Source organism: Bos taurus, chromosome 19 (assembly GCF_002263795.3).
Source record: "Bos taurus isolate L1 Dominette 01449 registration number 42190680 breed Hereford chromosome 19, ARS-UCD2.0, whole genome shotgun sequence".
NCBI classification, from domain to species: domain Eukaryota; kingdom Metazoa; phylum Chordata; class Mammalia; order Artiodactyla; family Bovidae; genus Bos; species Bos taurus.
Genome location: NC_037346.1, coordinates 61,989,307 through 62,003,482, shown reverse-complemented (window position 1 = coordinate 62,003,482; position 14,176 = coordinate 61,989,307). Strand labels below are relative to the sequence as shown.

Here is a 14,176-nt window from a genome sequence, read left to right as displayed (position 1 = left end):
AAGCCACTCCAGTATCTTGCCTGGAGAATTCAATGGACAGAGGAGCCTGGAGGGCTACAGTCCATGGAGTCGCAAAGAGTTGGATACAACTGAGCAACTAACACTCTCACTTTCAAAAAGTAAACACAGCAAGATTGTTGCCATCTGCCCAGAAACCTAGCCTTTTGAGGATTAGGGTGTGTTCTCTGAGAAATCTGACTTATTCTGCCCAAAACAAAAGCCTGCACTGCTGTTTTCCCATCTCACACTCAGGTTCAAATCTCTCCATCCTGGACCTAGAGGTAGTCATACTGAGTGATGTAAATCAGACAGAGAAGGAGAAATAGCGCATGGCACCCCTTATATGCAGAAGCTACAAAGAAATGATACAATGTGACTTGTTTACAAAACAGAAAGAGACTCGCAGACTTGGAGAAGGAGCTTATGGTTGCAGGTGGGGAGGACGCCGGGAAGGGCTGGTCAGGGAGTCTGGGATGGACCTGTGCACACGGCTCTATTTAAAGTGGATAAGCAAGGATCTCCTGTCCAGCACATGGAACTCTGCTCAGCATTGTGTGCCAGCCTGGACGGCAGAGGAGTTTGGGGGAGAATGGACACGTGTATGTGTGGCTGGGTCCCTTTGCAGTCCACCTGGCACTGTTACAAGAGCATTAATCTGCTATACTCCACCACAAAATAAAAAGTGTTTTTAAAAAAATCTGTCCCTCCTATAATGTGCATCATCACACATGTTAACTCCTCTTATTTGGGGACAGAAAGGAAAGCAGTCGCTACTGTGAGCCCAGGAGTTACTGAGACAAAGGCTTAAACTACAGCAGGAGAAACCGTAGCACAACATGGGGGAGACTACTCCAACCAGCTGCTTCCAAATATTAATATAAGGGCGGATGATGGATGGGCACAGGATGAGGGAGGGAGGGGTGATGAGCGCATGTGTGAATGGAGTAACGGGGGGACGGGGGAAGCAGCTCAAGACTGCACTGCACTCAATGACAAGGACCTATATGTGAAAGCGTCTCCATACCTTCTCGTATTCCTCTAAAATCCCTTTCTTCTTGATATTTCGCTTGGCCAGATAGATGGCTAGAAAAGAAAACGACACCGTTTTCCACCCTCATCGCTTGTCGAAACCCCCCTATGAGCTAGGCTGCCACGCTCAGCGTAGCAGACAGGACACTCCGGGACCCGCTCCCGCCCCCAGGAGCCACTCCTAACACAGACAAGGTCGTGACGGCCACAGACGCCGCCAAGACGCAGCGTGCAGCTGGGCAGCATGGGGAGCCCTCGCCAGGCCGGGGGCGGGCGCGGTTTACCGTAGTCGACGTCTTCAGCCGGCCACTGCTGGGTGGGCCAGAAGTACGGCGTCTGCGAGAGAAACCAGGCGGCCAGGCTGACACAGGCTGTGCGCCCCGGGCCCCCCGCCCCGTAGCCTGAAACATGCCTCCGCCTCTGCCACCGTTTCTAAAGCTCTGGGAGGATGTGAAGCTGACCGTTAAACCTCCAGATGACATCCTGCCCCACTGACCCCAGGTCAAGGCCGAGGCTCACCTGGAATCGATAGAGGCTGCTGTCGGGCTTCAGAGTGAGGTTCCTGGGGTCTTGCAGGGGATAAATGTAGCCATACTTGACAATGAAGTTGCCCAAGTTCTGGGCCTCTGGGGAGGAGCAGGTGAGACAAGGAAGTTAAGAGCAGGGGCCAAGAGCAGAAGCTCACCGCCCGCCCCCACACAGCACCCCAAACGCCAGGACGGGCACCCCCATCCTCACGGCACTTTCGCCAAGAAGTGGGAGCAGCGGTTCCTGACCTTCGCTGTGGACAAGTACCAGCTGGGGAGACGGTCCCAGAGTGTCCCCCAGCCTGGTCGCCCCAGAGACAACTCAGTGCGTCTGGAGGGGAGCCAGTGAACCCCAGGGCTGACAGGGGCCAGGTTTGGGGTGATAGATGGGGACTTCCTGGAGGAACACCGTTGAGTCTGGAGAAACCCAGGAGCAGGGAGAGTGTCTCTGACCAACAGACCCTTCTTCACCCCGTGAGAGGCAGGAAGGGGCGGTCGACTTCTGCCCCCAGTTCACAGCCGACTTCTGCCCCAAGCTGGACTCTGCCTGCCCCCAGGGTCCAGGCCCTCCGAGCTCCCCTGCACACTTCACAGGCATCATGTCCTTCCAGACCAAGTGTACGTGTGCATTACCCCCTCCAGGAAGTCCTTCTTGACTGACTCCTCCCCAGTTACTCCTGCGACCTAGTAGTAGCAGTCGTCATATTAGTCGCTTCAGTCATGTCTGACTCTTTGCAACCCCATGGACTAGCCCCCTAGCCCGCCAGGCTCCCCTGTCCATGGGATTCTTCCAGCCAAGAATGGAGTGGGTTGCCATTCCCTTCTTCAGGGGATCATCCTGACCCAGTAATCAAACTTGGGTCTCTCGCCTTGTAGGCAGATTCTTACCATCTGAGCCACCAGGGAAGCCTGTGACTTACACATCTCAGTATTTTGTACGAAAAAACAACTGTGTCCCCCCGGTTATCACCCCTTCCATGTTGAGTCTGGCTGTTTTACTCACAAAGGCTTCAACTCGCCAATTAAAAGGTCAGTTTCTCAGAGACACGGGTTGAGCCCCACCCAGCTGCACCCAGATACGCCCCAGGGTGATGCCCACAGCAGCCCTCAGTCGGGCTGAGGACAGAAGGTGCTCTCACCCAGTCCAGAGATCCACAGGCGCTGGCTGATCCACTGGAGGACGTCACTTCCTGCAAAGCAGAAGGGTCTGGCCAACGTCAGAGCCTCCCCAACACCCACCCACACGCTGCCACCCAACTGGCCGCCTCCCTGTCCAGCCGTGATCTCGTCCTGCTGCTCAGATCTTCCAGGGACCTCCCTGCACCCCACCCCCCAACTATGTCCAGTCCGAACCCCCAGCCCATGATTCAGGGCCGCCCACGATGTGAGTCCAGCCAGACTTCCACCCCATGTCCCCGCCACCCCCTCAGCCTTCACCTCTCAGAGGTACTGACTCTCTTTTCTTACTGATACAATAACGGGTGCCTGGACTGTCATCCATCAAGAGGGAAGTAAACAGACTAAGTCTTGACCATTGGAAAAAAAACAGCCCCAAAGCAAGCTGTCCATGGAGCTCTGGATGGAGCTCAGTCCTGGCAGTAATGAGAACCCGGATGGGAGGGGAAGGGGGTGCAAGGGGGTCGGGGTGCTGGGTCTCTGACGCCCCTACATTCCCCAGCAAAACTCTGATGGCCAGTGGTACATCCAAGCCTGGCCTTTCAGGTCATCATAAAGGCTTCTGTCAAAGCAGAAGGACGAGACACTTTCTTAGGAACACTCTGTAGTCTTGTTTACAACTTCAGACCGTGGAACGTGGGCTCTGCCTGCCCTTGAGCCCTGCACATCTGAGGGCTGGCCCCGGGGGCAACGCAGATGGGAGGCCAGCGAGCAAGAAGGCAGGGGAGGCAGACGGGGACAAGATCAGGGCACGGGGAGCCCCTCCCAAGGATTCACATTGATCCAAGGGCCAGGACAAGCTGAGCCCCACCAGCCAGCCGAGAGTGGACACGGGACCTCAAGGAAGCTGCGTGTCTCCTGCTCAGCCAGGTCCCCAGCCCCTCAGCAGGACATGCTCCTCGTCAGAGGCGGCAGCATCATCTCAGAACAAAGATGCACCCCAGCTCCGAAGCCATCGTGCAAATGCCAACCACCACTCTTTCTAGCAACCCCAGCCTGCTTCCCAAGGGCTGAGCTAGGTGCCCTGCCTGAGTGGAAACTGGCCCACGAAACACACCACAGGGGGGAGCCAGGGTCTAAACCCCACTGCCTGTGCCCTGGGGTGGGGGGCACAGCACGGCTGAGGGGGGACGGCCCGTACCCGCCCCTTCGTACACACGTCCTGGGCGCACACATGTCCAGCCACCCACGTCCACATGCCCACCATGACGGCTCCCGGGGGCCCCTGTCGCTCTCGCCTTTATTCAGCCCCTTGCTTATTCAAAAGCAGACTTCTTCACCTAAAATCCGACTTAAAATCCCAGGACTGGGTGTGTTATTAGACAGTCCACCCCACGTCTCTACACAGAGGTGTGCACACCAAGGAGTCCCCCCGCCCCCAGCTGGCAGAAGACGGGTTAGCGCTCCCCGCCAAGGAGCCGAGGACTTTCGCATCCACTTGGGCACTTCCTGAAATAGATCAGATGGGATTAGGGGCTCCCAGGGCATCTACCACATGATCTGTGCTGATCTCAGCTCGCACGTCAGCCCCGTCGTCCCCTAAGTCCCGGTCACCTGCCCTCCAAGGGGGCAGCAGCGCTGACCCAGTCTGCTTTGATCAGTGCCGATGCTACACGACAGGGGCTCCGACTGCAGTTGGGATTCACCCACGTAGGAGAAACGAGGGGGACCGTGGCTGAGTGGGCAGTGCCCCAAATCCGAGAACTGAGGGGGCCCCAGGTGCCAGGAAGGACAGTGTGTCTCACACACCTAGACAAGGGATGAGAGGCTGGACACTGGACTCGTGTGTGTGTGGAGGGGGAGAGTGTGTGTTTACTCTACCACTGCAGTGCAAAAGCAGCCACCAGTAATACATAAATGGGGACGTGGATCTGTTCCAATAAAACTTTATTCGCAAATACAGAACAAGGGCTGCTTCTGGCCCGTGGGCTCTAGTTTACCAACACCTGTGTGTGGTCTGTTCAAGCCAAGACCAAATGGCCAGACACCTTACCCGTCATGGCGTGAGGGATGCTGACGACCGTGACCTTCTGGTTCTGCACCCTGACCCCTGTGTCCGGGTCCTGCATGTCCTTCACAAGGGCCTCGATCTGCAAGACAGAACAGCCCGGCTCAGCTGAGTGGCACCGAGGGAGTAAAAGATGCCAAGAGGAACATGGGGCGCTTACAACCAGGAGCCCACTGCTGTCTCAGGCCACTGGGCCAGCCGAGAGGCTCACAGTAGAGGGGAGCGAGGAGACGCCCCAGGATGGGGGTGGAGGGGGTGCTTCTCTTGGACACGGGTGGGGACCGAGGGGCCTCGGGCTGCAGGAGGCACCACTTCTGCAGTCACACCTGCCCGTTAGCCTGGGACACACCTGCTCCTTCCAGGGCTGCCTGCTATTCAGACGTGAGAGCCCGGGGCCCCGTTTCCCACGTTAGCTCCCAGAAGAAAGTCCACATTTATCCCAAAACTTGTATGAGAGGAAACAGCAACATTTCATGGAGTCCAGGCGCCCAAGCATTGGAGAATAGAAACCCAAGGTATGAGTTAGAAACCTGAGTTTCTCCAGCAGAAAGTCAGGGGGTTTGATTCCTTCTCTTTGCATCAAAAAAAAAAAAAAAATCTAGTTACAAAAGGTTTGAAAATAACCTTCCGAGGAGGAATAATGAGAGTTATTTTAAAAACACAATGAGGGGAGTCAGATTTCTCCCTGGCAGGTGTCACAATTCTCAGAAAGGGGGGCTGGTGGGAGGGGGAGCAGCAAAGGGACCTCGAGAACATTTGGGGTTTGGGTCCACCGTCCTCAGATGTTCTCCAGGGAAGTCCCCCCGGGGTCTCTCCAGGGAGGAAACCACAGGACTCTGGCTGGTGGTCTCATCTCCAAGAGACTCTCTTATGGCACCACTCCTCAAATTCATAGGTTGAGGTCCTGTCCCCCAGGACCTCAGAATGTGACTGGATCAGCAGACAGGGTCTTTGCAAAGGTGACCAAGTTAAAAGGAGGTCATTAGGGCGGGCCTGGCTGGTGTCCACTGAAGAGACGAGGTAAGGACTCAGACACACACAGAGGGGCTTCCCTGGTGGCTCAGGCGGTAACGAATCCGCCTGCAATGCAGGAGATGCTCAAGAAACACAAGTTCAATCCCTGGGTCGGGAAGATCCCCTGGAGAAGGATCTTCTCAGAAGGAGAACAGCAACCCACTCCTGTATTCTTGCCTGGGAAACCCCAGGGGCAGAGGAGCCTGGTGGGCTACAGTCCACGGGGTTGCAAAGAGTCGGACGCGACCGAGCGACTGACACACACACACACACCGGCCGGGGGGACGGGGCGCCACGTGAGGACGCCAGCAGAGCACGGCCCCACGGGCCCCGCAGAGCCACCCGGAGACCACTGCGCACACCTCAGCCGGGGCGTGCACTCCGGGCCGCGCCTCTGCTGTCGTGGCCCAGCACAGCCATGCAGACCCGGCTTCCAGCTCTGCCTCCGGCAAGAAGGCCCCGTGCCCATCACAGATGGGGCCATCTGAGCCACACCCCAGGTCCTCAGCAGGTGAGAGGCCCCACCTTTCAGCTTCAACTGCTGCCAACTCCCCTCTGCTCCTCCCTATGCCTGGGAGCCCAGAGGCCAGAGGGGATGGCCACCCGCACCCCAGACATCAGCCCCGTTCAAGCCCCCCAGGCTCAGCCCCCCACGATCCCGGGGAGCAAGAAGTTGGAGGGGGACCCGGGCCTCGCCTGACCCCGGGTGACCCCAAGCTGGAGGCAGGATGGGGGCGTTGGAGGCCACGTGCTGGGCGTGACTGCAGGCGTGACAGGGAACTCCAGTGTCACCAGGAGCAGGAACGGCAGCCCACCTCCCACGCCCACGCCACTCCTGCAGGAGGGAGCTGTCATTCACAGGGCAAGATCACGAGCTGGAATTTTCCTCGGAGCCCGAGAAGGTTCCCCAGGGGACGATAATCATCAGCCCTTTTCTGCACAGACAACGGGCAAGTCAGCGGCACCTCGGAGTTGTCTGCCAACAGGGGACGAAGGAGCTCTCCCGCCAGGGGCCAGTAGACACTGGATCACGTCGCCTACGGCTCTCCAACCCCTGGGGGCACCACTCCCAGACAGGCCCCTCCCCAAAACCTGCTCTGCCCACCTGACAGACACCTGGGAGGCACCCCCAGGGCCCCGCCAGCTGCTGCGGGCTCTGCATTTGTTTCTGCCGAGTCTCCCACTCGCCCAGTGGACCTGGCCTCCGGGAAACGTGTAACCTCCGCCGACCCCCAGGCTTGGCCGCCTGTCTCTGCCTGCGCCTGGCAGGTCCCCCGCCTCCAGGGCGCCCTCCAGCGCTGCTGCTGCTGACATGCGGGGCCAGAGGCCCTGTGCGCCTGGGGGTCTAGCAGCACCTGCCTCCCCCCAGAGATGCCAGGAGCAGCCCCTTCCCCACAACGTCCCCAGATGTCATTCAATGTCCTGTGGCCTTTTCTCTTCACCGAACATTCAAATCACCTGGGAAGCTTCTTCTTTTTTTTTTTTCAGAAACACCGATGTTTGGGCTCCACAGATTTAACGACTTAATTACCTCCTAAGTAAATCAGAAACTCTAAGGCTGGTGATCTGATGGCCATAGTTTTGAAAGTGCCACCAGAGTAGAGAGGCCCTCCTCCCCTCTAACCAGAATCGTTTTTCTAACATGGGAACCAACGGGTTTTATTCCTCCCCAACTTTAAACTGTCGAGCAGCTCCTCACTGAACACAGAAAGCATCAAACCCCCAACCTCCGCAAGACGTGTGCGGACCCTGAGCCCTCCTTCACCACCAGCCCTTCCATCATCAACTTCTCGCCGCCCAAGCTAGTTCCCCACTCCCTGAGGGCTCCCCCACGTCCCCGCACGATCCCCACATCCAAGCCCTGGGTTTCCCTAAATGCCGTTCTTCAGCGTGTGTGTGCTCAGTGGTGCTCAACTCTTGGACCCCATGGACTGCAACCCGCCAGGCTCCTCTGTCCACGGGCTTTCCCAGGCAGGAACTGTGGAGTGGGTAGTCACGTCCTTCTCCAAGGGATCTTCCTGACCCAGGGATGGAACCCTGGTTTCCTTCATTCATAGGGGGATTCTTGACTACTGCACCACCTGGGGATCCAGATAGCACCACCGACTCAACGGACTTGAGTTTGAGCAAACTTCAGGAGACGGTGAAGGACAGAGGAGCCTGGCATGCTGCAGACCATGGGGTCGCAAGGAGTCAGACACGACTAGGCCACTGACTAAACAACTCTCTAACGTATGCTCTTCCCCAGGGAGACGACGCTGCACCTCTGCACCTCACACCTCTACACCTGGCAGACGCACAGCTTACTGAACTAAGTGGACCAGGGGTGACCAGTGGCCCAGCGTAGCCCAAACTGCCCAGCTTTTAACACTGCAAGACAGATCAGGGCAGTTTTGACAACAATAGCTTGCTGAGCTCCAAGGGTTCAGGGCAGCTCTTACCGTCACAAAGGATTCAGCTAATTCTCCTCAGGATAAGCCTAAGACAGAGGACACTTCACTGCAGATGGGAGCGGGTGCGGGCGAGTGATCCAGGACAGAAGCCTCTGCCAACCTCCTCCAATACCATTTATCTAAGAGCCCAGAACAAAATAAGCCACTTCATCCCCAAATATATCACCCCACAAGATGCGCTCCACCTGGCACAAGTCCCCAGGATGGACACCCAGTGCCTGGCCACCTGGTTTGAGAAAGCCCTTGCAACAGGAGGGTCCTGACTTCTGCGGCCGGCCTAGAGAGCCGAGAGCCACGAATACACGCACTTGAAGGAGCAACCCAGGGATGCTGGAAGCAGGGTGTCTCTCTAGCTTACAAATCACACCATTTCTGTATGTACACATTAACCACACACACAAACACACACACACTTTAAATACTGCCGCTTTGAATCAGAAAACTGTAAACATGTTCATTTACTCTCTGGGCGCCTTCCAACAACGTCTGGAGACTGTCTCAGAAATGACCCAGCCGCGCCTCCTCTCCCGAGTAACAGGTTGTTTTCAGCCTCCAGCTGATCACCGCCCCGCTGCAGACTCTCCACTATAAACAGGTTACAAGGAAACCTAACCAATACAGACTAAGACACACAGACACACACACACAGACACACACAGACACACACACACACACACACACACACGACACACACACACACACACACACACACACACACACACACACACACACACACACACACACACACGGCAAACCGTCACTCAATAACATCAAGGAGCGATAACCGACCACCGGGCCGCCCCCAGCCCAGCCCACGTCCCCACCGGCACTTCCCCGAGGTGGTCCCCGCGCTCCTCCCGGGCCCGGCGGATGGCACCGCGCTCACCTTCCGCAGAAACGCCATCCTCGGCCTGTACTGCTGGCCTTGGTGTCGGATGGTCATCCTGGCTCCTGGGACTCAGAACCGGAACGCACGGGACGGAAGGGGAAGCCCCCGGAGAGCGCGCCCGCGGCCCTGAGCCCGAGAGGAGCTAGGCTGCCCGCCTCGCCCTCGACCCGCGCCCCCGGGAGCCCGAATCCGCGCCGGCCAATCAGCGAGCCGCGCCCGCCCGGGCGAGCGCTGCGCTGGCGGCCACCTGGCGCCAGGGGGCGGTGTCGGGCCGGCGGGCCGGGGGCGCCGCAGGTGAGGTGCGCCCGGGGCGCCAGGATGCTCTGTGGTCCAGGGCGCCGGGATGCTCTGTGGTCCGGGGCGAGCCCTTAGGCAGGATGGGACTTCGCTGGGAGGTAAAACAAGGGGCGGGTGGCGGGGTGGGGGGCGGAGGGCGGAGGGCGGCGAGGAGGAAGAGGGAGAAGGGGGGCGTAAGAGGTATTAGTATTAGGTGTAAAACAAGGATGTATGCACAGCACGGGGAATATAGCCAATATTTTATAGAAACTACCATTGGAGTGTAATCTTTAAAATTGTGTCACTATACTGCAACCTGTAACTTATATAACATTGTTCAGCAACTACACATCAATTTTAAAAAATTTTTTTTAATTTTAAAAAAGGGAAAAATTACTTTATGGGAAAAGGCATTTTCACGACTTCAAATAGGCTTTGCTTTTTAGACAGCGCTGGGTTTCAGGGAAGCGTGAACCTCCTGGCTAGCCCCTGCTGTGCCCCTCCCCGGATGGGTGACTCTTTTCCAGCAGCCTTACGGAGTGAGAACTGACATACATTAGTGCAGGAATTTAAAGTGAGCAACCTGATGGGCTTCAGTGTATGTATCCACCCAGGAAACTACACCCACAGTCAAGTCAGGGAGCACGTTACCCCCCAAAATCTCCTTGTGGCCTTTGTCCCTCTCGCTGACACCCCCTACCCACCCCCACCCCGCTTTTCTGACACTTCGATTAGTGGGAGAGGTGGATTTGATCAAGTTACATAATCTCTCTGAGTCTCTGTTTTCTCAGGAGTAATAAGAAAGAGTCGGGCTCAATGAACTCAGAATTACTCTCCAGTCTTGAAGTCTCGAGACTCTAACATGTGAAGGAAAATACACAGCTCGATCAGCCCGAAGGCTGACAGGGTGGGATTTAGCATCCCTACAAATCGAGGCCCTGCTGCCCTCAGACCAGCCAGCCCAAGGCTCCACGTGGCTGAAGATTGGATGCCATCGTGGACATGCCCCAACCATTCCTGCCACATGGGACGGGGGGTGGGGCAAGAGGGAGCCCCACTCCTGACGCTCAGATGCCACCCCTGACTGTGGGGTCGCTCAGGCTCCACAGGCCTGGGCCCCAGCCGCCACCTCTGTCATCAAAGAAGAGCCCAGAGGGCCATGGAAAGCAAGGGTCTTCCTTAGGGCTTTCCAGAGCAAGGGATTTTCCAAGTTTCTGCGCCTTCTGCTCTCTCTTGGATTCCCCGGGAATGGCAGTGTCTGGAAGCGTACAGGAAGACAGCTGATACGGGAGATGCCTGCAGGTAAAAACATGATCCCTGCAAGACTTGTCTTCTAACATCCAGAGCTGCCATGTCTCCCATATGCTGGTTTTGAGGATCAGCTCCACCCACGCTCTTTGCTCCCATATGTGGATCTAATACTGCCTTCTCTCTCACTCTCTCTGCTCTTTCTGGGTAGGTGGACGGATGGATGGATAGATGGATGGATGGATGGACGGAAAGACAGACTAGTTAGATAGAACATTGATGGCACAGACGGATGGTTGGATGAATGGATAGATAGATGATTTCTGGTTATATCAACACAACCTTGGAAAAGCCACTTCTTTTTCAGAAAAGCCACTGTCCCTTTTCCTCTTTATGTTTGGAACACATAAATCCTCCTGGGTTCAAAATTCAAGTCACTTCACAGGTTACCAAATTTGGTGTTTTGTAAAAAGTACACATATTTAGTGGAGGAGAGAGTGGCCACTAATGAGTATTGAGTTTCCTCTCGGGGCTGATGACAATGTCCTGGAACTAGACAGAAGTTAATAGTCGCACCACCTTGTGAGTAGACAAAATGACTGAACGGTGTGCTTTAAAAGGGTGAAGTTTATAGTATGTGAGTTACATCTCAATTTTTAAAGTGCAAGGTCAGAGAAAGTTTTCCCCAGGTCCTGCTCTTATAAGGCCCCCTCCCTTCCTTAAAAATCATCAGTGGCTCCATCAGCTCCCTGAAAAGGCTCATCCTCCCTCAGTCTGGCCTGATCTGAATTGTCAGCTGTAGTTTCACTGCCCCTCAACATGGAGTCTCTCCCTCTCACCAGCCCTGAATTTTACTTTTTCTCCAGCACGTGGTGGGTTTTCTCCCCTCCAAATCTTCTCCCCTGTCGCATGTTCTGCTCACGTCTCCCTCCACCCTCCTCCCTCAGCACGGAGTAGGTGCCACCCATGTGGCACTTTTTCCTTGCAGATCTGGGGGAGATAACTGCTGCACACCTTACACCCCCTCATATTCTGAGTTTCACCGAGGACACGGTCAGCCTGCAGCTTGTGAGCGGCGGGTTCAGGGCTTTGGTTCTGGCAGGAGGCAGATCTGATTGTGGCATCGCCGATTCCCGTGGTATCAATACCCTACTGTTGTGCCATCAGTGACCACAGGGCTACTGGATGGGAGGTGAAGGTCCTTTGTATTTGCTGGATTCATTTTGCAGCACCGAAGCTTGCTAAGAACTAGCAAAATCTGAATTAGGGCACCATTGCATAAAGATTTGGTGAAATCTTTCACCAAAGATTTGAAAAACTTTCTAGCAACTAGAATATTCCATAAACTACATAGGTTATTTCATGGACCAGGGAACCAGGAGTCACGGGAATATTCACAGCTTAAGTGGCCATGGTACTGGATGTTGTGAATGAGATCTACACTCAGCGCTTGCGTCTGTTCTGACTCTAAGAATTACTGAGTCTCAGACCATGTGGCTCCACGTGAGTCTTGTTCAACAGAGAAACAGATGGTGATATCACTCACCCAGCATCACCACTGGAGGCTGGGCAATCATCCGTGAGAAAGGGTTTTCTGGGGACTTCCCTGGTGGCTCAGTGGTAAAAAAGAAAAAAAAAAAAATTCCACCTGCCAATGCAGGAAACACGGGTTTGATCCCTGATCCAGGAAGAGCCCACATGCTGTGGAGCCACTGAGCCCGTGCTCCACAATTACTGATTGAGCCCGCGCTCCACAAGAGAAGTCACCGCAGCGAGAAGCCTGCACCCTGCAACCAGAAAGCAGCCCCGGTTCTCTGCAACTAGAGACAAGCCTGCACAGCAACGAAGACCCAGCACAGCCCAAAACAAATACAAATAAAGAAAACTAATTTTTTTTTAAAAGGGGTTTTCTGGCTGCCCGGATCCATCTCGTCCGTGCCTAAGGAGGCTCACTCTCCACTCTGCATCATGTGTGTGAACGTTTGCACCTGATTATTGGGCTCACAGGGCAATATCTGATATCTTGAGGGTAGATTTGATTTCTTTGAAGGCAGTGGTCATTTTCCCTGCCAGTCCCCAAGAGAAGAAATGGGTTCTAAGGCAGAAAAAAAGCAGCAGTCGTTCAGAAAGCCAGGCTTGGGTACCAGTAGATTGCTGATCACCAGCACCTGCCCTCCATACGAGAGCAAGTCCAGAGCACGAAGAAATGGAGTCTGCAGTCTCCAGGGATCGTGGCGTTTTCGGTAAGAAAGTGGCCCCAGTTTCATGAGGTTGTCACCATCTCCCCGCTGTCCCTCCTCTAGGATTCACTACACTTTCACTCGTTGGTCCAGTGCTCTCCGCTCTGTGTCAGGGAGTATTCAGTTTTGTTCGACAGACTTGACCGAGCACCATTTCTGGGGTGGGAACCGTGTCAAGCGCATGGTATAATGGTGAGTAAGACACGGTCCTGGCTTCCCAGGGGGCTCAGTGGTAAAGAACCTGCCTGCCAAGTAGGAGACGAGGGTTCGATCCCTAGGTCAGGAAGATCCCCTGGAGAAGGAAATGGCAACCCACTCCAGGATTCTTGCCTGGGAAAAAAAATCCAACGGACAGAGGAGCCTGGTGGGCTACCAGCCATGGGGTCGGGAAGAGATGGGTACGACTGAGCATGCACGGAAGACATGGTTCTGTCTTGAGGGTGTCTCCCGTAGGTAAAAAAAGACGAAAAATAAACTTCTGGGGCAATGCAGTGGATGATGTGGGATCGTGGGAGGCAAAAACGAAAAGGAAAAAACAGAAAGCTGAAGAGAGCACGCTGAGATGAACTCATCATGGCCTGTACTAACAGGCCTTAGTACACCTGCCCTATCCCCTAAGTGTGTGGTACAGTCTCGGAGTAGATGCCTGTTATGAATGCCCCCAGTGTGGTAAAGCAATCATACTCCAATAAAACAAAATACCCCCAGTGAACAAATGGGTAAACAGAGTGGAAAATGGGGGGTAAACTAGGAGGTTGGGAGTAACATGCACACACCACTACATATAAAACGGATAACCAGCAAGGACCTGCTGTACCGCACAGGGGACTCTGCTCAGTGTTCTGTGGCCACCTGGTCAGGAGGGGAGTTTGGGGAAGAATGGACGCATGTACGTGTACGGCTGAGTCCCTTTGCTGCCTGAAACTATCACAACACTGTTAAGTGGCTATACTCCAATTCAAAATAAAAGCAACACAATAGATGACCACAGGCCTACCGTATAGTACAGGGAACTCTAACACTGCAACGGCCTACCTGGGGAAGGACTCCGAGGAAGAGTGGGTATGTGCATGTGTTTAGCTGATTCACATTGATGTACACCTGAGATGAACACAACATTGCACACCAACTGTACTACAATTTAAAACAAGGTTTTTCTTAAAAAACGAGTAGAGGACAAATAATAAGCTGAGGTTCTTAGTACCCCTATGAGGTAGCACCCAGGACTGGGACCTGGGCAGCCCAGCCTCTGACCTCAAACCTCGCCCCCTTGACGTGCTGGGGCGCTCCCACCCGGCACGCCTGGGTCCTGCGCC

The 14,176-nt window shown here is 55.1% G+C and overlaps 1 protein-coding gene across 10 annotated transcripts in view; it reads right to left on the bottom strand.

Moving 5' to 3' along the window:
- The window catches only part of RGS9 (regulator of G protein signaling 9), a 59,640-nt gene that overhangs the window by 39,768 nt on the left and 5,696 nt on the right, over positions 1-14,176 (bottom strand). For 3 of the 10 annotated variants that reach the window (XR_003030579.2, XR_003030580.2, XM_059877712.1), the window contains exons 1-6: positions 9,094-10,073; positions 4,726-4,822; positions 2,696-2,746; positions 1,549-1,655; positions 1,314-1,365; positions 1,025-1,083 (exon numbers count right to left, since the gene is read on the bottom strand). Coding sequence is in view for 8 of the 10 variants with exons in the window: in XM_059877712.1 (XP_059733695.1) it covers positions 1,025-1,083; positions 1,314-1,365; positions 1,549-1,655; positions 2,696-2,746; positions 4,726-4,822; positions 9,094-9,150 (423 nt within the window). In the remaining 2 variants the exon portion in view is untranslated. 10 annotated transcript variants of the gene reach the window in all.